Genomic DNA, 24,851 nt, shown 5'->3' with positions numbered 1-24,851 from the left:
CTCCTCGGAAGTAGATGCCCTGGGCAGTTGAATATCAGGGGACCACCCTTGGTGTTCTGTAGGGCGCACTGGAGAGGCCCGGTGTGGAAGTAGCACCAGAGGTGAAATGCCAGCACCCCCAGAGGTCTTAGTCGTTGCCTTGGATTTATCCCTACGTTTATGGGACTTATCCGGAGCTGTGGATGAGGCCCGGGGCTTCTGGCTGGAGGCCCTGGTAACGGCCCTGCCGGGCCTTGGGCTAGACCCCTCCCTCACCAGGGGAACGGGATTCACTTGCGGGCTCCACAATACCACCGCAAATGGATTGATCAGCCATTGTGATAGGGAAGAATCAAAAAGCTCAACCTCACAATAGTAAATTGCCACGAATTTCCACCACCGCACAAAGGCACCGCGTGGGAAAGACGAGCTGCACTAAGTCAATCTCCTCACCAAGCCGGCAAGCCGAAAGTGAGGGAAAGGAGAGGGGCCGTAAGCGTAACGCTGCTGCTTGAGCATGAAATGCATGCCCCGCCTCCTCTGGCTGTTTCTGAGCACACGTGCGAAAACCCCGTCCAAAATGGTGACTGCGCTAGAAGGGCGAAATTCAAATCGCCGACCAACTGCCAACGTGCCTGGAAGCCTCCCGGCACCACGACCACCCTGACGAGATCCGCAGAAGCTCCGAGAAGGAAGGGGCAATGGCGGCAATAAATAACGGCTTGGGGATAGACCTTGCCGCTCAGGCAGGTCACTCCCAATGCGAGACAGCGCGGGGCGGCGAACCAGCCCAGGATGCGCCCGATCAGTAAGGGGGAAAGCGGCGAACCAATCCCATGCTTAAAATGCGGCAGTTGTATGAAGATGGAGCTGCTCCTGTGGACCTCGCTGCCTCCAACCTTGCACGATCAACCCCATGCCGAAAAAGGTCCGGGCTGACAGCAAACTGCTGCCTCTACCTTTCGTTACACAATAAATCATTTCAAACCGTTCTTAATGATCACTGAATCCAAGAAATAAGGGAGAATTTTGTCGATTAGTCTAGAGAAAATTGCTATACGTCTCTTCTGGCTGGACTGAGTTAAAAAACTGACCCATCCAGTCAGAGGAGGCATGGTCAATATTTACATAACTCAGTCTCTAGGCTAATGGACAAAGTTAACCCATGCTTGGATTCCCCAAGCAGCGCACAGGAGAAGTGCAGATCATTTCCCCCCAAAAATGTAAGCAGATTGAAATTAGCAATCACACCGTTTCCCTACATTGTCTTGAAACAGCTTGATTCTGTCTAGAAAGATTTCCCATCAAGGCAGAGACAGAGAGATGCAGCAAGTAGGAGGGGCAAATATAATGCCAAGGGCAGAGAAACACACTTTACACACACACACACACAGAGAGACACACACACACTTTTACACACTTCACACGGTTCTCCCAGCTTACACAGAGCTTCTCTTTTTCTCCTATTCCCTTCTTATTTCTCCTGGACCAGCTGGTTTTCATCATGGACATGGACAAGTCATGGACAATTGCTATAATTTGGTTCCCGAGTAGGAAAATCCAGATCCCAGTCTTGGAACTTTTAACCATCCACCATTCCTTGACTTTCATCTGGTCCAGGGCAGATCCTGGATCTTCCTGGATCCTGGGTACCATCCCAGGATGCTTTTTGCTTCCGAGCAGCTTTGTGTTCATATGGGCTCTCATCAGACTGGGCACATCATACACTTGATCAGGTCCATGATGTTTCATGCTCAGACAGGTCAATGGCTGGTTACCTTCAGCCTCTCCCTGGTCCAGGTGCCCTTGGCTGCCCACGTCCAAACTACCTCCCAACGTGGGGACTCACCTCTGCTGTACAGGGGGCTGCTGCTCAATGGGGGCTGGACCACTGCTGGCTTCTGGGGCTTGGTCTGCACAATGAGTTGGTATCCCTGCATGAGACGCTGGCAGATGAACTCCTCAAAGACCTGCTGGGCTGTCATCAGCAGGCCTTCCTCATCCCTCCTGAGAAAGGAAGGGGGAGAGGTCATCACAGGTAGGCACAGGGGACCCTCCCCCTCCCTTACTCCCTCTTCCCCAGAACAACCTGCACCGGAGGAGGCCAGGAATAAGGGGCGCTGGGGCCTGAGACTTGGACACCCGCAGTTTCAGCCACAGGCCCTGCTCAAGGCCAGGACCCCTTTCCTGCTCTGCTCCCAGGAGCTCAGGGAAGCTGAGTGTGGGAGAGCTCCCAGGCCTCCACAGCATGGAGAGGCCTCTGCAGCTGGTCCTTGAATTAGGATCAGTCACAGTGATGGAAATTGGCCTGGTTTCTGGCAAAAAATGGATTCACTTAACGACCGCAGTGTTTGCATAATGACCATTGCAAAAAAATCCCCAAATGGTGTTGGTCATATGTGTCTCGACTTACAACCATTGTGACATTTGTTCTTCTACATTGATTGTTGTTTTGATGATGCCCGGCTGCTGTGGGCTTTATTCTTTATATTACATATTTCATCTGTTTTATTTCTCGCCTAGAGTCACAAATGTGAGATCTTTTTTTTTTCTTTTGCCTTTATTTGTATGCCGCCCTTTTCCCTAGGGGGGCTCAGGGCGGCTCACAATTCAAAAGGGAGGGGGAAACAACAAACAATATACAATACGGGGCAATACTATAAACAGATGGGCAACTATATAATCGAATGAATGAATGAATGAATCAAATCTCCATCTGCTTCGGTTCTCCTCCTTTCAGGTGCCCTTAAGACTGGCTGGTGCCACTCTTGGGGCTGCCCCTCGCTCTGGCACTGCTCCCTGGATGACTGGAGACCTACAGGCCACACTTTTACTCAGCTCAAGTGCCCCCTCACCACGGCTGGGTGCACTGGCAACTCAGCTCCCCCTAAGATTGGTCCCCTCCTCCCCAGAAACCTTGTTGAGTAGGAAGAGCCTGGGCTCCTGATCAAGGGAAGGCATTGGGTACTGAAGGTTGTTTCATGAGTGGGTGTGGCACCCCAAGAGGCACCCCAAGACACGACTACCCCCGAGGTGGGTTGCCAATTTTTTCATTACCTGTTTGGCCACATGCGCAACACTTCTGTAGATGCGCAGAAGCGTCTGGGCAGAGCCTCCTGCCGCCCCTACTACCAGTTTGGCCAAACCAAGCCGAATCGGCAGCAACCCACCTCTGGACTAGCTCCAAGCCCAGCCAAGGAGGAGGAGGAGGAGACCACGAACATCCGTGCCTAAGGACTACAGTGGTGCTGTTGCTTGAACTGAAAGCTCCCATTTCAGAAACCCAAAATCTACCAGGAATGTCCCAGGTGAGGGCAGAGTGAGGATCGGTTTAAACAAGTGAGAGAGAGAGACTGGCCAAACAGGACTGAAAGGAGCCCCTTGGCGGAAGGAACACTCTGGGGAGCTCTGTAGCATGCAGCTTTTCTGAATGGCTGCGTCAAAAGCCAGGCCCAGCCCGGCTCCTCTCTGCGGCTCAATCAGCGACAGAGCCCGAGTGGGGGGAAAGAGCCCTCGCTCTCTTTGCAAGAAGTTGACCAGTGACCCCTGGGTCAAGCCAGAGAAGAGAGGACAACACTAGGTGCTTCTCCTCCTAGCCACGCCCGGTAGGGCTCAAGCAAAAGCCTGTGTGATTTGGTCACGCAAGAGCCAGTGGATCACCAGGCAGACGCACCTCTCCAGGTCCGCTTCAGGAAGGAGATCGTAGCAGCCCTCGGTGTAGTCGTTGCGCAGGCTCTGGCGGTCCGGGAAGTAATCCGTGGTCAGGGGAAGACAGGCCGGAGTGGTGAGAGACTTCCAGTCCACCCCAACAGTACAACAGAAGCCTGGCACTATGGGGGGAGCAGACAGCGTCAGAACTGTCTCGTGTTGTGTACGGAGGGCGAGAAGGAGGAAGTGGAGGAGGAGGAGGAGGAGGAGGAGGAGGAGAGACCAGGAGCCAAGAATGGTGGGAGGTGCCACAGAAGCCAGTGAAGAGAAAAGACACATCAGGGGTGGAAGACATGAAATCCAGAGGGGAGAGGGAGGGGGTGGGGGGGAGAAAGACAGAGTCGGTTAAACAGTGCAGTGAGCCCATGCCAGCTCATTCCCATCATGCAACTGGGGTTGAAAAGTTAATATGCTTCCCTCGCCCGGTGATTTGGAATCCAAGCCAAATCAGCCGCTGAGAATTAACATCACTCTCAAGCACAATGAAGCGCACAAAAACACAGAACAGCACCAGGATTCAAAGCCCAGCCCAGCGAATTAAACCAGGTCCTCCTCTTGTGTCAGTGCAAGAGAAATTGGGGGGGGGGGGAGCCTGTGTTGGCAGAACAGGCACATCAGTATGGCAGCCATAGCGGAGAGAGACAACGGTGGGGGGGGGGCATTCCAAGGGCTCAAAAAGAAACAGAAAAGGGAAGAGGGGAAAAACCAAGGACAGGAAAAAGTGGAAACTGGAGAAAGAAATCCAGGGAAAAGTGGTTTGGCTGGACTTGCCCCAAAAGAGACCCTCATAGCCACCGTCACTCCCCTCTGAAGGGGACCCAGCCCCATCCCCTCACCTCTTCCTAGGGACACGGTACAGAGGGCACCCCCTTCTGTGCAACTATCAGGGTAGAAGAAAGCCCCATAGGCTATGACTGAGGGGATCTGTCTCTGGGACCTTTCAAGATTTCTTGGAAGTCATCCAATCAGCACTAGATCCTGAGATTCTTCATACCTCTATTGGCGAAGAGCCCCCTATCAAACACTCCTGAGGAAACTGTGAAGGGCTGCTCTTAAGTGGGGAGCAAAGGCAAAGGCCCAGGGGAGGGCTGGGATTGGATTCTGAAAGGATCTTCTTGGCAGAGGCAGGACAGGGGTGGGGGTGGGGGAGGAAGGATGATGGGGAGGCGGGTTCCAGAAGTCTCTCCTGCTCAGCTTTAGGAAAGAGAGATGAAAATGGCAGCATCAGTTACGTCCCACTGCTGATCAAACAAGACTCCAAAACTCAGCTCAGGAGCCTAATGTTTCATTTAGTTTCTAGCACTTCTCATTCATTTCAATCCAGGTTGCTGGGATGCATATATATTTAACATAGGCAAATACATACACACAAATACATTTCGATGCCAATTTAAAGCATCGTCTTTGGCTTCAAGAAGAACCTTGGCAGGAATAGGCCTCCCCAAATCAGCCATTTCCAGCTTGCTACTCTTCTACTTCCAGCTGGTCCTTCCTGGGATGCCCAGAGGGGACTCGGTGCCTGTGTGATCTCGCACAGCTTTGCTTGGGAAAGGCTCCACTTTCTGGGTTGTAGGATTGCCTGGAAGGGCTGTTCCAGCCCAGGGAGAGGAAAAAGCATTCAAAGACCCCACCCCAGCCCCACCCAAGGCAAAGGCTGCTGAAGGAGTTATTTCCTTGGGCCTTCATTGGATCGCTGGCCTAAGGTGGCCCTTAAAAGCTGATCCAGGCTGCTTCCCAGGACAGGGTCCCCATTCTTGGAAGGAATCCCTCCCATCGTTGTAATTCTGCACACCAATAAGCCAAATCAACATTCAAACTCTGTTTTGGCTGCCTCAGAGCAGAAACGTTTGGAAGGAAAGAGAAGTGGCTTAAAAATGGGCTTTTCCATTTGTACCGTTTCTTTAAAATAGGAGCCTGCATTTGGATTCTTATTGCTGCCTAAGTGACCCTCAGCTTCTTCGGGAACTGTGAGAAAAAGGCTGCTAACCCTTTGAAGAGAGAGATCCGGCACTGGAGGTTCCTTCCCTCTGATCTTGCTGTGTCTTCCTCACTGAGGCCAGAAGATCTGCTTGAATCAGGAGGTTTATTAGCTGCTCTCTCCACCCTGACTAGAGCAATGTGGACAAGCCATCCAGCACCTGCTTGTTTCTTGCTTCTGTTTTTCCTTTTATCTGTTATGAGCTCAGAGCCCTACCCTCATGGGTCATTTCCAGAAGCAGGAACTGGGATGCCAAACCCCAAAGCCCTCCCAGGGAGAGGGGAGACAGCCAGTCTGTCCCCCTTCACGGGCATCTGGGAAGGAGTTCCACACGAGAGACACCCCCCAGCTCAAAGCTCTCAAACTCACTCGGCTTTATGCACACCAACCTCATCTCCCTCACCTGCCCCCTTGTGCTTACTTGGATCAGGTGAACCATCCAGCAGCTCCTTGTTGAGCGTCTGGGCATTCATTCCTGCCTTTGCTGGAAGGGAAGGGGATACAGAGGGCTTTCAAGGAACTGCATGAGGTTCCAAAGGATCAAACAAATAATATTGTCACCACTATCCCCTACACACAGAAAATCAACCCCTTGATTTGCCTCAGTCCTGACCTGCTTTTGAAATCTACAAGCTACAGCTTGGGTTTATTACTATTTTTATGCTGTAAAGATCGGTGAGGATTCCAATCAATGAGGAGGCTACACATTTCTTAGCAACCAATCCAAAGCAGGTTTCTTTGAAGGGAGGGAGCCCCAATCCCTTGAGCATCACCTCCCACACAGACAAAGGCAATGCAGGAGGAACTTGGCTGCAACAGCAGAACAACAGACAACAATCTTGTCCTGAGTTGCATAAACAGAATCAAGATCACATGAAGTACTAATACCGCTTTACAAAGCCTTAGTAAGGCCTCACTTGAATACTGCATTCAGTTTTAGTCACTACATTATAAAAAATGTTGTGACTTTGGAAAGAGTACAAAAAAGAGCAACAAAGATGATTAGGGGCCTGGAGGCTAAAATATATGAAGAAAGATTGTAGGAATTGGCTATGTCTATTCTAATGAAAAGAAGGACTAGGGGTGACATGATAGCAGTGTTCCAGTATTTGAAGGGTTGCCACAAAGAAGAGTATTCTCCAAAACACCAGAAGATAAGACAAGAATCAATGGATAGGAACTAACCAAGGAGAGAAGCAACCTAGAACTAAGGAGAAATTTCCTAACACTGAAAACAATTAACTATGGAACGGCTTGCCTTCAGAAGTTGTGGGGGTTCCATCACTGGTAGTCTTTAAGAGGAGCAAACTGAAATGGTATAGGGTGTCCTGCTTGAGCAGGGGGTTGGACTAGAAGACTTCCAGTGTCTCGGTGTCCCTTTCCAACTCTGTTATTCTGTTCAAGTTGCCAACTCCAGTCGCCATTCAGTTTTGTGTGCCCATAAAATCCTAGCAGCAGAAAAATGGCTAAAAATGGCCCATGGGATCTGCTCTTCCTGGCTACCTTAAGGCATCCAAAGTCAGGTGGGTTTTGTGGATGAGAGTCAAGCCATCTCAGCCAGAAATGTTTGTCTTGATTACCTGGACCTTGGCTGCCCGCTAGCTGGTTTGGATAATCTTTCATGTCTCTGAAGCTCAAGCAGGAACTGCTGTCCTCTGATTGTCTAGAAATGCCATGCCTGGAGGGAAGAAAAGAAAGACCCGCCTGAGACGAAGGCATCTCTGCTTGGAGCCAGACCCCCAACTCCATCCCCTCCCTGAGAAACCTCAGCAAAAACAAAAGCCCCGGGTGTTCCCCATGTGCTCAGCAAGCATCTTGCAAGTCAACCGAAAGAGAGGAGGCAAGGTGGGCCACCTGCCTGATGCTTTTTCAATGGATGATAAAAATCCTTTCCATCCATGACTTATTCAGTTGTCACCATGAAGGTTCTCCTTGCCCAGAAAAGAAAATCAAAAGGCAATTTAAAAAAATACCTCATTGGGCATGTCAGAAAAATGAGAACTGGAAGTACCAGGCTAAAATGGAAATCAAATGACAGGAACAGGTATTTTGGTGGGTTCCTTGGTGTTCTCTGACCTTGGTGTTTTCTTCCAGATGTTTTATGACCCAGTTACATAATGTTATCAATGCAAGGATGAAGGCACTGACGATATTACCTGGTTGGGTAAATGTCTATAACAGGGGTTTCAAACTCGCGGCTTGAGGGCCGGGTGTATCACGCGCTGGCCACGCCCACTCACATTTTAGCGACGGGGGGAAAGTTATGATACATGACGTGACATGTCATCAGACGTTTGACACCCCGGTCTATAAGTAAATGTCAGTTGGTCTTACCTGAACGGCATGTCTCGAAGATGGTGTGGGAATCGTCACACATGGGTATTAACACAGCCCTTTTGCCCTGGAGACTGAGGGAAATCTTGAGGCAGTGATGTGCGGTGAGGTTTATGGCCGGTGAGGTAAGAGGGCAAAAGCCAACCTATGTCTGCTGCCCTATGTCTGCCAGCGCCGGGGCTTCAGCGGGGCTTTTGGAAAGCTCCGCCAAAGACCCAGTGCGGCTTTCCGAAAGGCCCGCCGAAGGCCTGCTGCCATGTCCACCATAGAGCGGGACACGTCCCGTTCTACAGCGGATGCGGTGCCGGGACTTTAAAGCCCTGCAGCCCTTTCTGAAAGCCCCGCCGAAGCCCTGCTGCCACATCCGCCATAGAGTGGGACTTTAAAGCCCTGCCGCCACATCCGCCATGGCGGATACGGCGGCATGGCTTCAGCGGGGCTTTCGGAAAGGGCTGCAGGGCTTTAAAGTCCTGGCACCGCGTCCACCATAGAGCGGGACACGTCCCGCTCTATGGTGGACGCGGCGTCAGGGCTTCGGCGGGGCTTTCGGAAAGGGCTGCAAGAAAAAATAAAGTGCCAGCCTGCGCGCCAGCAGAGGCGGGTAAAACACTTACACACACACACACACACACTACTTACAATAATACAGCCTGAGGAGACCCGGTTCTCCAGGAAGGTGCAGAGGTCCTCTCTGGTGGACAGAACGTTAAGCTCGGATACCCTCCTGGCCGATGTGATGGCAACCAGGAAAACGACCTTAAGGGTCAGGCATTGTAAGGAAACCTTCCTCAAGGGTTCGAAAGGTGCCTCCATCAGTGACTGGAGGACCGTGGGCAGGTCCCAGGTTGGGAATCGATGGACCACAGGGGGTTTCAGATTCGCCGCTCCCTTAAGGAAACACCTTAGGACAAGATGCTGTGACAAAGGCGGGGAGTCCACCCCCGCCCCCCAGGACCGTGAAGAGGACAGAGACTTGTTTCCTAAGGGTGCTGGGGGCCAGACCTTTCTCCAGACCTTCCTGTAGAAAGTCCAGAACCTGGGGCACGGAAGCCAAAGCTGGGTCAATGTCCCTTGCTTGGTACCAATCCGCAAAGGTGACCCAGGTGGCATTGTAGATCTGAGTGGTGGACTGCCTCCTGGACACCTCAATGGTCTTAATGACCTTCGCAGAGAAATGGGCCCCTCTTAGTTGTTCCTGCTCAATTGCCAGACGGTCAGATGGAGCCACTCCGGGTCCGGATGCTCCAGTGACCCCTGGTGCAGGGACACCTCCCCTAGGGGAATCTTCCAGTGGGGAGCTGAGGACAGCTCCACCAGATCTGCTACCAGGGACGACGTGGCCAGAAGGGAGCCACTAGAACCATCTCTGCTCTCTCTGACACTAACTTCCTCAGAACCCCGGGAATGAGGGGAAAGGGAAGGAAGGCATAGAGGAGACCGGGCGGCCATCTGCAATGAAGGGCATCTGTGTCCATGGCGCCCCTGGACGGGAACCTCGATACGAAGCTTGGCAGCTGGGCGTTCGCTGGGGTTGCGAAGAGATCCACTGTCGGGCGTCCGAACCTCTTGCAGATCTGTAGGAAGACATTGGGATGGAGTTGCCACTCTCCGTTGTCGACCGTCTCCCTGCTAAGCCAATCCGTCTGCTGGTTCTCTATCCCGGAGATGTGCTCTGCTCTGATCGATCGAAGGTTCCTCTCTGCCCAGTTCCACAACTGGAGGGCCTCATCGCGCAGGGCTTTGGAATGTGTGCCCTCTTGCCTGTTCACTCAAAACCAGGACATGGTGGTATGTCACCGAAGTCCTGAAGTGACGTAGAGACAGATGGATGGCCCTGAGCTCCAACCAGTTGATGTTGTTGTGCAAGTCTTTTGGAGTCCAGCGGCCCTGGGCTATCTGGGCTTCCAGGTGTGCTCCCCAGCCGAACAGGCTTGCGTCTGTCGTGAGCACCTTCCTCGCTGGTTCCTTGAAGAGTGACCCCTTGTCTAGGGCTGGGGTCAACCACCAATGGAGCGAGAGGAGCACCTGGGTGACACTCGAACCTTGAAGCTGGCGTCGCCAGTCCCGGCTCTCTGGTGTGGGAGCAGGAACCACTGAAGCTCCCTGGCGTGGAGACGAGCCCAAGTCACGATCCCTATGCAAGAAATGAATTTCCCAAGAAGCTTGGGAAGAAGAACTACAGGGGCAGAGCATAACTTGCGTATCTCATGCACCAGCTGAACAATGCTGTCCCTACATTCCTGGGAGAGGAAGACCTCTCCAGACACCAAATCTATAATGGACCCTAGGAGCTGGTGGATGGAACTAGATGGTTTTTCTTGAGGTTGATCAAGAACCCCAGGGACCTAAGTGTGTCGATGGTGAGACCCAGGTCCTGGCTGGCAGTGGTTGGAGACCTGGCTAGGACTAGGGTGTCATCCAGGTAGCAATGGAGTCGGACTGGGAAGGAACGAAGGTGACCCGCAGCCGCGGCCAACACCTTGGTAAAGGTCCTGGGAACTGAAGCTAGCCCAAAGGGGAGAGCTCTATACTGGAAGTGGCTGCCCTCGTGGGAAAACCTGAGGAATCTACGGTGTTCAGAAGCGATCCTGATGTGTAGGTAGGCTACGGTGAGGTCGAGGGAGACCAGGAAATCACCCTGTCGGATGCTCTCTAGGATGGATTTCAGAGAGGCCATCTTGAAACTATGGTAGACCACCCTGGAATTAAGCAGTTTAAGGTCCAGAATGGCTCTCCACCCCCTGAACTCTTGGGAACCAGGAACGACCATTGACTTACCTGAACGGTCCTTCTATGTGCGCTGCGAGGGGAATCCAAGCATGGGTTAACTTTGCCCATTAGCCTAGAGACTGAGTTATGTAAATGTTGACCACGCCTCCTCTGACTGGATGGGTCAGTTTTATACAAAGTCAGCCATTGAAAGATGTGTAGCAATGTCACTTATGGCTGTAGCCAAGAACATGGTATTTACAGTCACGTCCAGAGTAAGTCAAGTCATTAAGCAGAGCAAGGTCAGTCCTCGAGTCAGAGTATTGAGATAGCCCTGGCCAGCCGAAACTGCGGGCGGGTTTGGATTCCCCCCGCAGCGCACATAGAAGGACCATTCAGATAAGTCAACCGTTGTTCTCCTGTGCGCTGCTTGGGGAATCCAAGCATGGGACATGCCAAAGCAATTAAGTGCCAGGGCGGGAACTAGGCTGGACAGGGTCCTCCAGAGAAGAAAGCACCCTTTGCAACACTCGCCGCCCAAAGGAGGCCTCAGCCGAGGCAAACACATCAACCTTGTAATGTCTAATAAATGGTGATGGCGACGACCAGGTAGCCACCCTGCAAATCTCTTCCACTGAAGCTTGCGTTCCTCCGCCTGCCAATGACGCAGCCACAGTAGGCGCCTGGACGCTACAGAGGATGACAAAGCTTGCGATGCATACTTAACTGCATCCAGCATGGCGTCCGCCAAAAACTGAGTGGCTGCCAGCACCTTGGAGATGTCCTGCAGCAGTCGTACCTCCGTGGCTGGCCATAGTACTGTTGACCTGTTAAAAAAGGATGCTGAAGCGGCCGCCCTAATAGCCCAGGTTATAGCCTGGAAAGACTTACGCACAATCATCTCCGTCTTTTTGTCTTCTGCCTTGAGACAGTTAGATATGTCTCCAATCACCATCGCAGAAGCTGAAGCCAGGCTGGCGACCGGAGTGTCCACTGAAGGTACCTGCAGAGCTTGGGCGAAGGTAGAATTGAGATTATAAAATCTACGCTCATTGCCCCCTGGATTGGGAATAGCAATAGCAATAGCAGTTAGACTTATATACCGCTTCAAAGGGGTTTCAGCCCTCTCTAAGCGGTTTACAGAGTCAGCATATTGCCCCCACGGTCTGGGTCCTCATTTTACCCACCTCGGAAGGATGGAAGGCTGAGTCAACCCTGAGCCGGTGAGATTTGAACCGCCGAACTGCAGCTAACAGTCAGCTGAAGTGGCTGCAGTACTGCACTCTAACCACTGCGCCACCTCGGAAAAGACCCTGGCTTAACCCTCTGGGATTTAAGCACTTCTAGGAACATCTCTGGAGTGGGAATCTCCTCCTTCTCCACCTGGGGCCTATGAAAGGGCCCCTTCTTATTACCCCCTCTAGTGCTGGGAGTGGCAGTTGCGGGACTGGGCTCTGGGGGGGGGGGATCCAGGTCTGCTGTGGCCCTGGCCTTACAAAGTAAGGAGCTACACAAGGAGGGGGGAACAGCCCGGTGATGTTGGGAGCCTCAGGGGCCTGGGCGTCTTCATCCTCAGAAAACCCCACCTCCTTCAACTCCCCTTCCTCTAAATCCGAAGCCTCACTGGCAGTGGAGGGGGAGGGTGACTTGGGCTCTCTGGCAGCAGAGGACCTGGGGCGATCCTGGTGACCCCTGGACTGGTCCTGGGAAGACCTACACCTGGAACCCTGGGACTGGTGTTTCATCCCAGAAGCAATCCCTTGGGCTATGGCCCTGGCTAACACCTCCTGGAAGCTTTCAGGAAGCTCTGGAAGGGAGGGATGCAGCTCTGGGGGTTACAGAAATTCCCTAGGTTCAGGGGATTGCGGTGCCAGCCGGTGTCTGGCAGGGATGGGTGCCTTGCACCCAAAGGGGTCTCCCCTAGCCTCAGATGGGTGGGCAGGCGATAGGGAGCTGCGCCCTCTGCCTGAGCCCCTTGGGGAACCCGGGGATGCCATCCTGGTCTCTTCCAGAGCAGGAAGCCTGCCGGGGGAGCGAGATCTGGAAGGAGAGGGGCTGATGGTGGCCCTGAACCTTCTTGCAGAGGCCCTGGTAATGCGAACCTCCTTCCCGGAGGTTCCCTTCCTATGGGGCCTGGGGGTGCCTTTCTTGGCGGGGGACCTCCCTCTGGTTCCTGGGGAACCCTCCTGGAGGTCCCCTCGCCTGGATCCGAGTCCCCAGCACCCCCGCTCCTTGCCGCCTCCGTCATAGTACTCACGGTTATGATGCACCACCTCCTCTTTCCCTGCCGGGTTCTTCTCTTTGTGTGCCTTGATCCTCAAGGCACCACACTCTTTCGAAGTTTGCCGCCGATCCGCAGCTCGAATGCTGGCTCACTGCTGATTCTGGGCCCTCCCCGGATTGCCGGCAGAGTTGAGGCCTCCTCTTGTAGCCTCTTCCGGCTACAGCGGTGTCTTCTGAGCGCTCTCAGCGTCCAAAGAAGGAACGCCAGTCACGCACTCACTCACGTGCTCCTAAGATGGCGGAAAACTAAGATGGCGGCTGCCGATCTGCGACCCAATTCCCTGAAGCTTGGGCACGTTGGGGGACGATTCTGCTGGATCCCCGGTTCTCCGAAGGCTTCCTGGGCGCGTAGAGCCCTCCAAGGCACACCACGTGGCGCAGGGCCTTCTATCCAATTACGCGACCGTCCAGTCGCCTGGTTTCGTGCTAGCCAATGGCGCGGCTTGGCTAGCAGCACTGAGCACAGCAAGGAAGGGTGAATCGATTCAAAAGGTAAAATCCTGCAAAAAATCCTGTAAAAATTCCTAAATCTTCGAAGTGAGGGAGAGTCAGGTAAAACACTCCTTCTGGGCTGGAGACTGAGGTTAATCTGGGAGGTCAGAGGAGGAATGGAGGTGTGGCCTCAAGATTTACCTCAGTGTCCAGGGCAAAAGGGCTGTGTTAATACCCATGTGTGACTCCTCCCTCACCTCACTTCGGAGACTAGCCAAGCTCAGAGAGTACAAAGGACCTTTTACGCTGTTAGAATATTTATATTTATAGTTTGCAGTTGAACCTTGCAGTTCAACTCCAAGTTATAAATATTCTGCCAGTGAAAAACTCCTAAATGAGATGGTGATCCTGCTATGGCAGGGTGCCCAGTGAGTTCAGGCTCCACTCGCTAACTGCCCTTACCTGCCAGCCGCCTCATGATAAGCCAGTTCCAACAGCTCAGCTGAGGAGTGAGTCCAGTCCCGCTGCCCGCTACCCTGCATTTCGGCCATGTTCTGACGGGTCTGGTGATGGATCTGGATGGCTTCTCCAGAAGGACCTGTCCAATCACAAATTTTGCTGTTTCATTATTCTCCCTAATCAAAGCTGATTGTATTACTCTTTGGGTATGTATGGGATTAGCATCTGTGTGTGCGCACACACATACATTCCAATGCATGGATCCCATTGCTAAAAGGAGGAATTAGGTAGCTACAGACAACTCAGCCAGTTGTTATACCCAGAAAAAACTGGAGAGTGGAGCGTGAAGATACCCACTGCTAGGCAAAAACTGACATGGTTTATGATGTCCCCCTCATGCCCCCCAAGTGCTGGGATGGAGTGCAGAAGAGGGTTTAATAAGGAATTGCATGCGGAAGCTTGTCTTTGCTACCAGGTTTTTAATGTTTATGGATTTAAAGAGTCAGAGCTTGAGGTTTGGAAAAACTAAAAGCAATAAAAGACAAAGAGAAAAATGGTGGGAAGAAAAAAAGAGAAATCTTAGGGAGGGTTACTCAAATAATTTATAGAAGAATGACAGGAAAAATTCAGAAGAAAAAATATAATACCTATAAGGGGGGGGGGGGGAGAAAAAAATGATCTAAGAGTAGGGGATAGTAGGACAAACAGAAAACTTGTGGAAAATGGAACATCAAAGAGAGTAAGGGATAAGTTAAGAGAAAATGGTCAGTAGAAAAATAAAATATGTTAATACTGCTAACGATATATAGTTAAATAAGATAATAATTGTGGATAACCAATTAAGTAAATTGCTTATTATATTAAAATTGAATTTGAGGATATATGCCACCTATAGAAATTAGAATAACAAATGGAAAATGAAATGATAAATTTGATATATTTTCTGAAAGGGCAAAAAAATAATATTGTTTATGTGTTAAGAAAAAAATTAATTTAAGATGGAAATATGGGAAGAAATAAATGGGGCTGAAATTGGAATGGGAATGTGATGTAAGACAAATTATGACTATGAGAAAATGTAAAAGGGGGAAACCTGGACAACAATTTGTTTGTAAAAGGGTTTTAAAATTTTTAACAAAAAATTAAAAAAATCTATTTGAAAAAAGAAAAAAGAAACTGAGATTACCAGCCTGTGATTTATTTTGGCTAATGTAACAAAAACACAATAAAAGTCCAGTTTTATTCCAAGATTGCTCAGTGTTCTATGTAAAGTGGGATATATAATCTAGACACTTCTTCGCAAGCCAATATACTGTTGCTCACATCCCACCAACTATGAGACATACGCAGCCCAAGGACTCAAGATGTGGAGTAAGAAACACCAATGAACTATGCCATGTTATTAGTACTCCTTAGAGCCAAGAATGCAAAGGTTTTGCAAGCCCTAGTTCCAAATGTCAAACAGCACAGTGAAAAATGGGACTAAAATTAAATATAAAGAAGACCAAACTATTGATGACAGATGACAATCAGCCTTAGAATTGGCGATGAAGATGCTGAAATGGTGAAGAACTTCTGCCTTTTACGATCAACCGTCAACACTAAACCAAGAAGCAGTCCAACTGCAGGCGAGGACTCAGTATAGCAGCCATGAAGGTCTTGGAAAGGTATTTTAATGCCACCATGTCTCTATAACTACAAAGATCAGAAATGGACAAGCCATGGTATTGCGTGACACCCTACAAAAGGGAAAGTTGGACTTTGAAGAAGCAGGATAGAAGGAGAATTGATGCTTTTCCACTTTAGTTTTGGAGAAGACTCCTGAGAAGAGCATGGCCAGCCAAGGAAACACCTAATGGATCATGGAAAAGCTGGGGAACAAGGAAGGAAAGAGAAGAAGAAGACCAGTAGCAAGATGGGTGGACTCAATCATACTGGTGTTGAGGGCACCTTTGGAAGATCTAAAAGAACAGACTGGGGAGAAAGCATCATGGGGAAAACTTATCTCTGTGTTTGCTAAGAGCGGACAACAGCTTGATGGCACAGTCAGTCAGTCAGTCAGTCAGTCAATCAACCAATCAATCAACTCAAGCTTTCCTGACTGAACTATGAGTCTCAAAGAGTATGACAATAGAAGTAACTCTAACCATAGAACAAAAAGCAAACCAAGCAAAAGTTGGTGACAGAACCCCTATGGTTGGCAGAAGCCCCCTAAAAGAAGAAGTTGCATATTACACAACTACGCAAACCAACAAAGGCCAAAGAGGAGATCCTTACCCACAGGGAACGTGTGCATCCAGCGCCTCCTGTTGGACGTGAGTTTCATGGGCATCCGGGAAGGGGCGAAGGGGTTGATCAGTGCCCGCTGTGGTGTGTATCCCCCGGCAGAGCGGAAGTGCAGCCGGGACTCGGCACTCCCCACGTGAAATCTTCCAGGGGCGCTCGAGTCTCGCTGCTGAGACTCCAACATGTTCTCAAGGTGATCTGTGAGGGGATAAAAACTCACCTTCAATAAGAAATTCCTGGAGCTCCAAAAGATCTGGTCCTGCTTTGAAGCAAGGATGCCCTGTTTCTGCATACAGCTTTCCCAAATATCATAGAATTCTAGAACCCAGAGAGGCCCTCTTCATTCTTTCCAGTTGGGTGGAATGTGGGGGGGGGGAAAAGATTCCTGTCTCTCCTACAGCAGAAAAGGAGAGCTGAAAACCCTGTGGAGACAGTGCATAGGAAGCCACAGAAGGCCCAAGCTAAGAACCCTAGGAGGAGATCATGGCTTCCCAAGCGCCCAAGAGCAAGACATAATCCAGAGGAAGAGGAGGCAAGCTAAGGCCAGAGTGGGGGTGGGGAGAGGAGGAGGACATGGACCAAGACAAGGTGAGGAGGGAGCTGCTTCCCAGAAGAATGAAGTACTCTCACTGGTTGTGCCATGCAACAAGTTCATGGAGAGCACTGATGATGTTATCTACTTTGGTAATAAAATATCTGCAAGAAAACAACCAAGCTCAGAGAGCACCAAGGACCCCTTCACAACAGGCTCAGTTCTAACCATGGCTTAACAGAGCACCACTGCTCTCCTCACCTGAGATCTGCTCAATTAACTTTAGAAAAGCATTACTTCTTGATTGGTTCATGCAGCAGGTAAGACCAGGGTTGAGTTTCCATAGTGCTCCAACCCATGACCAGTGCACTCTGTCCAACCAATCACTGGGACTCAAACAGAGTGACATTTCCAGGATAAGATAGAGAAGTTCTAGGAGGACTAAGCTTCTCCTTAGTTATAAATTCTAGGCAAATGCAACCAGCCCAAAAGAAAAGGGAAGGAAAAGGTAAACTGGGAAGAAATCCGTGACTGACGCTGGGTTTCGTCTTGCTTGTGAGAGGGTTGTAATTTGCACTGTGGAAATGGACTCTCGGGACTCTGAAAGTTTTTTTAAGCTAATAACCCTTAAAGGTGACAAAACGCAAAGCACCGATTCCAAAGAAGTGGCTGGAGCCCTGTGCTGACCTCGGCTGCTGGTGTAGCCCAAAGAGCTGCTGACTTCATACTGCAGGTGCAGGTGGGCCCGGGGGATCACAAGGATATCCGAGATCCTCCCCAGAGAGCTGTCATCTGAAGCTTGGCTCCGGACCTCTTCGGGGGGCAGAGGCCGACTCTGCATGGAGGGGCTGGAGGAGGCATCGTAGGAGCTGGAGGTCTTCCAGGGCCGACTCTCTCTCTCCCGTACAGGCCTGCTGGGAAACCCACAAGGGGCAGATCACATGGGGTTAGGAGGCCTGTATAACGGATCATGGAGACTGCCAGGGTTGGGATGGCATCACATAGCAAACTGCAACATGGATGCTGCCTCAAGAGATTCTCTCTGGCTCCCCATCCAGTGCAGGACGCTGCTTCCAAATTCCCCTTTGCTTAAATGACCCCCAGTGAGGGACAGCCCACCAGCTCTCGAGGAAGCCTGTTCCCCACTAAACTACCATTATTGCCAGGATGTTTCTCCTAGAATTTAGAAGGTTCTCTTCCTCCTTGGTCTCCTGCAGTACTTGAAGGCCAGAGCCTGCCTCCCTTAATCATCTCTAGGGTAGATAAACCCACCCCGCATTTCTTCCACCCTACGCATGTAACCTGCCTTCCCAGACACATCCTGTTGATCAACATCTGCCCTGCCATTCAGCATGGAGAGTGGAGCCAGTAGGCCAAGTGGGACTGGGAGAAGGTGGAAGCTGTGACCAGGCAAGACGTTTCTGTCGAGATAATTGTTCAGCCAGAGTGGAGCATGGCAAGTTTTTTTCTCATCCACTAAGGCCCCTCCCTCATTACTGCTCCCCAGATCTAGGACTCTCCTATCTTACACAGTATTTTTAATTCCTTGTACCCAAACATAAACGTTTCGCCTCTCTTTTCCCCAGTGGAGTCACCTACACTTTGCAATATGCAGGCTTACCTGAAGGTGGTGCAACGTGGGGCTCTGGAGGGGCCAGGCAGATGGAACACCTGGGCATCGTAGGCATCGTAGTCAACTTGAATGGGAAGAGCGTTCTCGGTCTCCTTAGGCGTTCCCAAGGCTGGAACACAAGCAGAGCCGCCTGTGACTGGAGGGCTTTCTAAGAGCTGGGTCCCAGGCTGTGGGCAAACCCACACCAAAACCACTCTGCCAACTTAAACATGGAGCATGTGGCCCAACAGGGTGGGGGTGTGGAGGGGTAGATCAGCAGAGAGTCCAGTCTCCACCTTCTCCACCTACTTGCCTGATTTCCTTGCCTACAAAGGTCAGCTCTGCAGAGACAAAACTCACGAGGGGATCCCAGCAAAGTCTCAGCAGGGCTGAAACTGAGCAGCATCTCTTTCAGAGGTCCTTGGCTGCAGGTCTCAGGAGGCCCGGGGTGCTTTTTCACCCCAGGCCAGTCAGTCCAATAGCTGGCAGTGCCAGGCTTAACACAATTTGCATCCATCATATCACTTCATTCGACTGGAAAATGTGCTGTTGAGTTTGGGCAGGCAGGGAGATGCTGGAACGTTATACGGAGTGGGGATTAAACTGTCATCCCTGCACTAATCTTTGATGTGTCTGTTTTATTTCATTCATTTGTAAAATGTACTGGCCACCCATCTTACCACAGGGGTAACTCATTTTCCTTCAGAACAGTTATCGCATATTATGTGGCACAGAGTGCCCCATTTTTCCGAGTCTGTGTAGGATTCTTGCTAAAGCCATGAATACAGAAAATTGCTTGTGCAGTAGAAGGGCTAGTTACAAATGAAAATACTGCCCTGCTTCTCTTCCATATAGTAAAGAGAAGGAGAGGTTCCCATCTTTTAAAAAGAATAATGCAGTAATGTAGGAGTGTTACTCACAAGATTCCCTGTTACTTTTGGCTTTTTCACTCTGTGGCTGAAATTTAACATGCAAAAAAGAAAAAAAACACCCTGAAATGAGCATTCTAGAGCAGACATGCACGATGTAGCCCACCAAGCAGCTTTCTGCAGTGTTGTCTGAAACAACCAATCTCTTGCCACCAAAGTTGCTGCTACCAAGAAAGATCCACTGGCCCCCACAAGGTTTTCTGTGCAGCCATTTCTGCCCCACAGACAGGCTGCTGGGCACCCCTGACACCACCAGGCTTCGGGGACACTGCCACTTCCAAGGCAGCTGCCATATATCATTAGCTGCCCAATAGCTGATTGGCATAATCATTACTTGTGGGTCATAATTATTTTTCACGTATTGATCGGATCCTTCTCCCCCTCTGAGTTGCACAGCTTGCTCTGCAGGGTGAATTTTTAATTTCCTCCCTTCAATCATTGCAATGTCTGTGCTTAAAAATAGCTGGTGGTGATTATTCCTGCGGCTGAAATCTGAGACGGTACAGCTACACTGCTATGGCTGCACTCCACATTTAGGCCACTTCACTCACCTTCCGAGCTGCCAGTTTGATCCGTGGGGTGAAACTGTTGCATTGAAGTTGACTTTTCGAAGTGTAGAAACTATGAAGAGAGGGAAGCAAAAGCACAACAGGTTGGGAAAAATATCTGAAGCAGCATCTTTTCTGGAAAAAGGAAAATGTCAGTTGGTCTTACCTGAACTGCATGTTTCGAAGAAGGCATGGGCAGAGTCACACATGGGTATTAACCCAGACCTTTTGCCCTGGAGACTGAGGTAAATCTTGAGGCCACACCTCCGTTCCTCTTTCTGACCTCCCAGATTAACCGATGGTTCGTAGCAGAGCACCTGGAAGGAAGGGACAGAGATAGCACAAGCACACATCCTTCCTGTCTGGCCCTGACTGACCACTGGACTAACTCAGGCCCCTGGTGCGGTGCACCCTAAAAAGGGGGAGAAGTTACTACTCCCACGCCTTCTTTGAAATATGCAGTTCAGGTAAGACCAACTGACAGTTTCTGAAGTGAGGCGTGGGAGGAGTAACACATGGGACATACCAAAGCTAGATGTCCTTGGGAGGGATCAATGGGCCTGAGCCCCTCGAGAGTCTAGGACTCCCTGCAGAACCCTCCTCCCAAAGGCTGCTTCTGCGGAGGCGTAAGCGTCTAGCCGGTAGTGCCTAATGAAAGGCGATGGAGAAGACCAGGCAGCAGCCCTGCAAATCTTCTCTATGGGAGCCTGGGTGACCCAGGCTGCTGAAGTGGCCGCACTTCTGGTGGAGTGCGCTGTGATGCCCTCTGGGACCTGAAGTCCCCGTGCCTCGTAGGCCTGAGAGATGGCCGCTCTGATCCACCTGCTAATGGTGGCTGGGGAAACCTTGGCTCCCCGTGTGGACAGTTGAAAGGACACGAAGAGGGCCTCTGAACACCTGAAGGGCGCCGTGCGCTTCAAATAGATGCACAAGGCTCCTCTGACATCCAACCTGTGCCATGATCTTTCCCTATCCCTGGAGGGCTGCAGTCAGAAGTCCGGCAGAACTATCTCTAACGCCCTGTGGAAGGGAGAATTTACCTGGGGCATGAATGCGGGGTCCAGTCTGAGGATGACCCAGTTCTCCAGAAAGGTGCAGAGGTCGACTCTGGAAAGAGCTCGGATACTCTCCTGGCTGAAGTGATGGCAACCAGGAAGACGACCTTAAAGGTCAGGAATTGTAGGGAAACCTCCCTCAAGGGTTCGAATGGTGCCTCCGTCAATGCCTGGAGGACTGTGGCTAGGTCCCAGATAGGGAATCGATGGACCACTGGGGGTTTCAGATTCGCTGCTCCTTTAAGGAAGCGCCTTAGGACCAGATATTGAGACAAAGGCAGTGCATCCACACACACCCCAGGACCATGGAGAGGGCAGAGACTTGTCTCCTAAGGGTGCTGGGGGCCAGACCTTTCTCCAGACCTTCCTGTAGGAAGTCCAGAACCTGGGGCACAGAGGCCGAAGCTGGGATGATGTCCCTAACTTGACACCATTCCGCGAAAGCAACCCAGGAGGTGTTGTAGATGCGAGTGGTGGACTGCCTCCTGGACGCCTCGACGGTCCTAATGGCCTTTGCAGAAAAATGTGCCCCTCTCAGCTGTTCCCGCTCAATCGCCAGACGGTCAGATGGAGCCACTCCAGTTCTGGATGCTCCAGAGACCCCTGGTGTAGGGACACCTCCCCCGGGGGAATCCTCCAGTGAGGAGCTGAGGACAGCTCCACCAGGTCTGCTAGCCAGGGATGGCGTGGCCAGAAAGGAGCCACTGGAATCATCTTTGCTCCCTCTGACACTAACTTCCTCAGAACCCCCGGAATGAGGGGAAGGGGAGGGAAGACGTAGAGAAGACCTGGTGGCCATCTGCATCGAAGGGCGTCCGTGTCCATGGTTCCCCTGGACGGGAACCTCGATACGAATTTCGGCAGCTGGGCGTTCGCTGGGGTTGCGAAGAGATCCACCGTTGGGCACCCGAACCTCTCGCAGATCTGCAGGAAGATGCTGGGATGGAGCTGCCACTCTCCATTGTCAACAGTCTCCCTGCTGAGCCAATCCGCTTGCTGGTTCTCTGTCCCGGAGATGTGTTCCGCTCTGATGGGCTGGAGATGCCTCTCTGCCCAGTTCCCCAACCAGAGGGCCTCATCGCGAAGGGCCTTGGAATGTGTGCCCCCTTGCCTGTTCACGTGGGCCTTGGCTGCCACGTTGTCCGTCAAGACCAGGACATGGTGACCGGTCACGGTGGTCTTGAAGTGACGAAGGGCCAGATGGATAGCCCTGAGCTCCAACCAGTTTATGTTGTTGCGCAGGTCTGTTGGAGTCCAGCGGCCCTGGGCTATCTGGGTCTCCAGGTGTGCTCCCCAGCCAAACAGGCTCATGTCCGTTGTGAGTACCCTCCTCGCTGGTTCCCTTGTCTAGTGCTTGGGCAGCCACCAACGGAGCGAAAGCAGCACCTGAAGTGACACTCAAATTTTGAAGTTGGTGTCGCTCGTCCCGGCTCTCTGGTATGGAAGCAGGAACCACTGAAGCTCCCTGGCGTGTAGGCGAGCCCAAGGCACGATCCCTATACAAGAGATGAATTTCCCAAGAAGCTTGGGAAGAAGAACTACAGGGGCAGAGCGTAATTTGCGTATCTCCTGAACCAGCTGCACAATGCTGTCCCTTCGATCCTGGGAAAGGAAAGCCTTTCCGGATACCGAATCTATATAAGACCCTAGGTGTTGGAGACTGGTAGATGGGTCCAGGTGGCTCTTCTCTAGGTTGATAGAGAACCCCAGGGACCTGAGAGTGTCCATGGTGTGCCCCAGATCCTGCCTGGCAGTGTCTGGGGACCTCGCTAGGACGAGGATGTCATGTAGGTAGCAAAAGAGCCAGACTGGGAAGGAACGCAGGTGATCCGTGGCCACGGCCAGCACCTTGGTAAAGGTCCTGGGGGCTGAAGCCAGCCCAAAGGGGAGGGCCCTATATTGGAAATGACTGCCCTCAAGGGAAAATCTAAGGAACTTATGATGTTTCGGGGCGATTCTAATATGAAGGTAGGCCAAGAAGTCGCCTTGACGGATGCCTTCTAAGATGGATTTCAGGGAGGCCATCTTGAACCTATGATAGACCACCCTGGAATTGAGCAACTTAAGATCCAGGATGGCTCTCCACCCCTCTGAACTCTTGGAGATCAGAAACAGGTTTGAATAGAATCCAGAACCCTTCTCCCCCTCTGGTACCAACTCAATGGCCTTGATATCTAACAGATGTTTGATGGCCTTTGCCTTAAGGGCTCGTTTGGCCAGATCTGCAGAGGTGGTGAAGGTACAGAACCTATTTGGAGGCTGAGAGCGGAACTCCAGCTTTAACCTGAGCTTAACAGTCTGGAGGACCCACTCGTCTGAAGTGACTCGCTCCCAGGCATCCGCAAAGAGGGAGAGGCGACTGCCGATGGGATGATCCGTGGACGGATAACTTGAACCTGCGGAATGGGCGACTGCCCCCTCCTCGAAAGGGCCACTTGCTCTGCTGCTGGTCCCTGAACCTGTCTCTAGGAAACTGCCTATCGCCTTGTCTATGGAACCTGGGGGTCTGGTACCTCTGGTTCTGGACGTCCGATTCAGGTGGGCAGTAAGATGTTCTCCTGGGGTACAGAGCATGCCGGTGATCTGACCGTCTGGTCATAGCCGGGAAGACCTTCCGCTTATTTTTGCCCTCCACCAGGATCCAGTAAGGCAACGAAAAGCTTGTCCCCGGCGTAGTCTGCTCCTGCCAGGTGCCACTTAGTCCGGGACTCCGCCTGCCAGTGGTGCAACCACAACAGGTGCCTGGATGCTACAGAGGATGACAAGGCTCGAGAAGCATACTTAACTGCATCCATCTAGCTAGTGCTAGGCGTGGCAGTCGCAGGCCTGGGATCTAGTGGGGGTATCCAGGTCTGCTGTGGCTCTGGCCTTATGAAGTAAGGAGCTAAACAAAGAGCAGGGGGGAAGACCAGTGATGTTGGGGGCCTCAGGTGCCTGAGCATCCTCATCCTCAGAGAACCCCACCTCTTTCAATTCTCCCTGCTCTAACTCCGAAGCCTCACTGGCAGTGGAGGGAGAGGGAGACCTGGCCCTTATGGTAGCAGATGCCCTGGAGCGATCCTGGTGACCCCTGGGCTGGTCCCGGGAAGACCTACTCCTGGAGCTCTGGGAGTGGTGCTTCATTCCAGAAGCGATCCCCTGGGCTATGGCTCTGGCTAACACATCCTGAAAGCTTGCAGGGAGCTCAGGCAGGGAAGGGTGGAGCTCTGGGGACTGTAGATAATCCCTGGGTTCAGGGGATTGCGGTGCCAACCGATGCCTGTCTGGATTGGGTGCCCTGCGCCCAAATGGGTCACCCCTAGGCTCAGATGTGTGTGCAGGCGATGGGGGGGGGGGCGATAGGGAGCTATGCCTTCTGCCTGAGCCCCTTGGGGAACCTGGGGATGGCGCCCGGGCCTCTTCCAGGGCCGGAAGCCTGCAGGGGGAGCGAGATCTGGAAGGGGAGGGGCTGATGGTGGCCCTGAACCTTCTTGCAGAGGCCTTGGTGATCCTAATATCCTTCACAAAGGTTGCCTTGCCCTGGGCCCTGGGGTTGCCCTTCTTGGCTGGGGACCTCCCTCTGGGGACTGGGGGAACCCTCCTGGAGGTCCCCTCACCCGGATCCAAAACCCTTAGGGATCTGGGCTTAGCCCCCCTGCTCCTCGCCGCCTCCACCATTGTACTTACAGTCGTGCTGATCAACAACCTCCTCTCTCTCTCTGCCGGCCTCTTAATTAGGTGGGATTCGATCCTCTTGCGACGAATCCCAGCTCCTCTTCTTCCTGCCGCCGATCGGTGGCCCGAGTCACCGGCAGGCACCGATTTGCAGGCTTCCCCGGATTACCGGTGGAGTTGGGGCCTGAAGAAGCCTCTTCCGGCTTCGGCAGTGCTTTTATAGTGCTCTCGGCGTCCGTAGAACGCCGGTCATGCGCTCACTCATGTGCTCAAGATGGCGACGGGCGAGATGGCAGCTGCCAATCTGCGGCCCGATCTCCTCCTAAGGCTGGGAAGCATTGGGGCGATCCCCG

General features: G+C 51.9%; 1 protein-coding gene across 11 annotated transcripts in view; it reads right to left on the bottom strand.

Moving 5' to 3' along the window:
- Positions 1-24,851, bottom strand: part of DEPDC5 (DEP domain containing 5, GATOR1 subcomplex subunit) — a 73,261-nt gene that overhangs the window by 31,365 nt on the left and 17,045 nt on the right. For 7 of the 11 annotated variants that reach the window (XR_015695545.1, XM_014066166.2, XM_014066155.2 and 4 more), the window contains 10 exons: positions 19,793-19,862; positions 19,233-19,269; positions 18,322-18,442; positions 17,388-17,614; positions 16,160-16,366; positions 13,886-14,021; positions 7,246-7,343; positions 6,087-6,149; positions 3,653-3,836; positions 1,829-1,986 (listed from right to left, as the gene is read on the bottom strand). Coding sequence is in view for 10 of the 11 variants with exons in the window: in XM_014066166.2 (XP_013921641.2) it covers positions 1,829-1,986; positions 3,653-3,836; positions 6,087-6,149; positions 7,246-7,343; positions 13,886-14,021; positions 16,160-16,366; positions 17,388-17,614; positions 18,322-18,442; positions 19,233-19,269; positions 19,793-19,862 (1,301 nt within the window). In the remaining variant the exon portion in view is untranslated. The remainder of the gene's footprint in view (positions 1-1,828; positions 1,987-3,652; positions 3,837-6,086; positions 6,150-7,245; positions 7,344-13,885; positions 14,022-16,159; positions 16,367-17,387; positions 17,615-18,321; positions 18,443-19,232; positions 19,270-19,792; positions 19,863-24,851) is intronic. The other 4 variants (XM_014066158.2, XM_087705911.1, XM_014066162.2 and 1 more) reach the window with 2 other exon arrangements.

The sequence above is a fragment of the Thamnophis sirtalis genome, unplaced genomic scaffold, assembly GCF_051295495.1.
Source record: "Thamnophis sirtalis isolate CommonGarterSnake01/CBP01778 unplaced genomic scaffold, rThaSir2_p1.2 scaffold_2, whole genome shotgun sequence".
Lineage (NCBI taxonomy): Eukaryota > Metazoa > Chordata > Lepidosauria > Squamata > Natricidae > Thamnophis > Thamnophis sirtalis.
The sequence above is the reverse complement of the archived record's forward strand: the minus strand, read 5'-3'. Positions and strand labels throughout refer to the sequence as shown.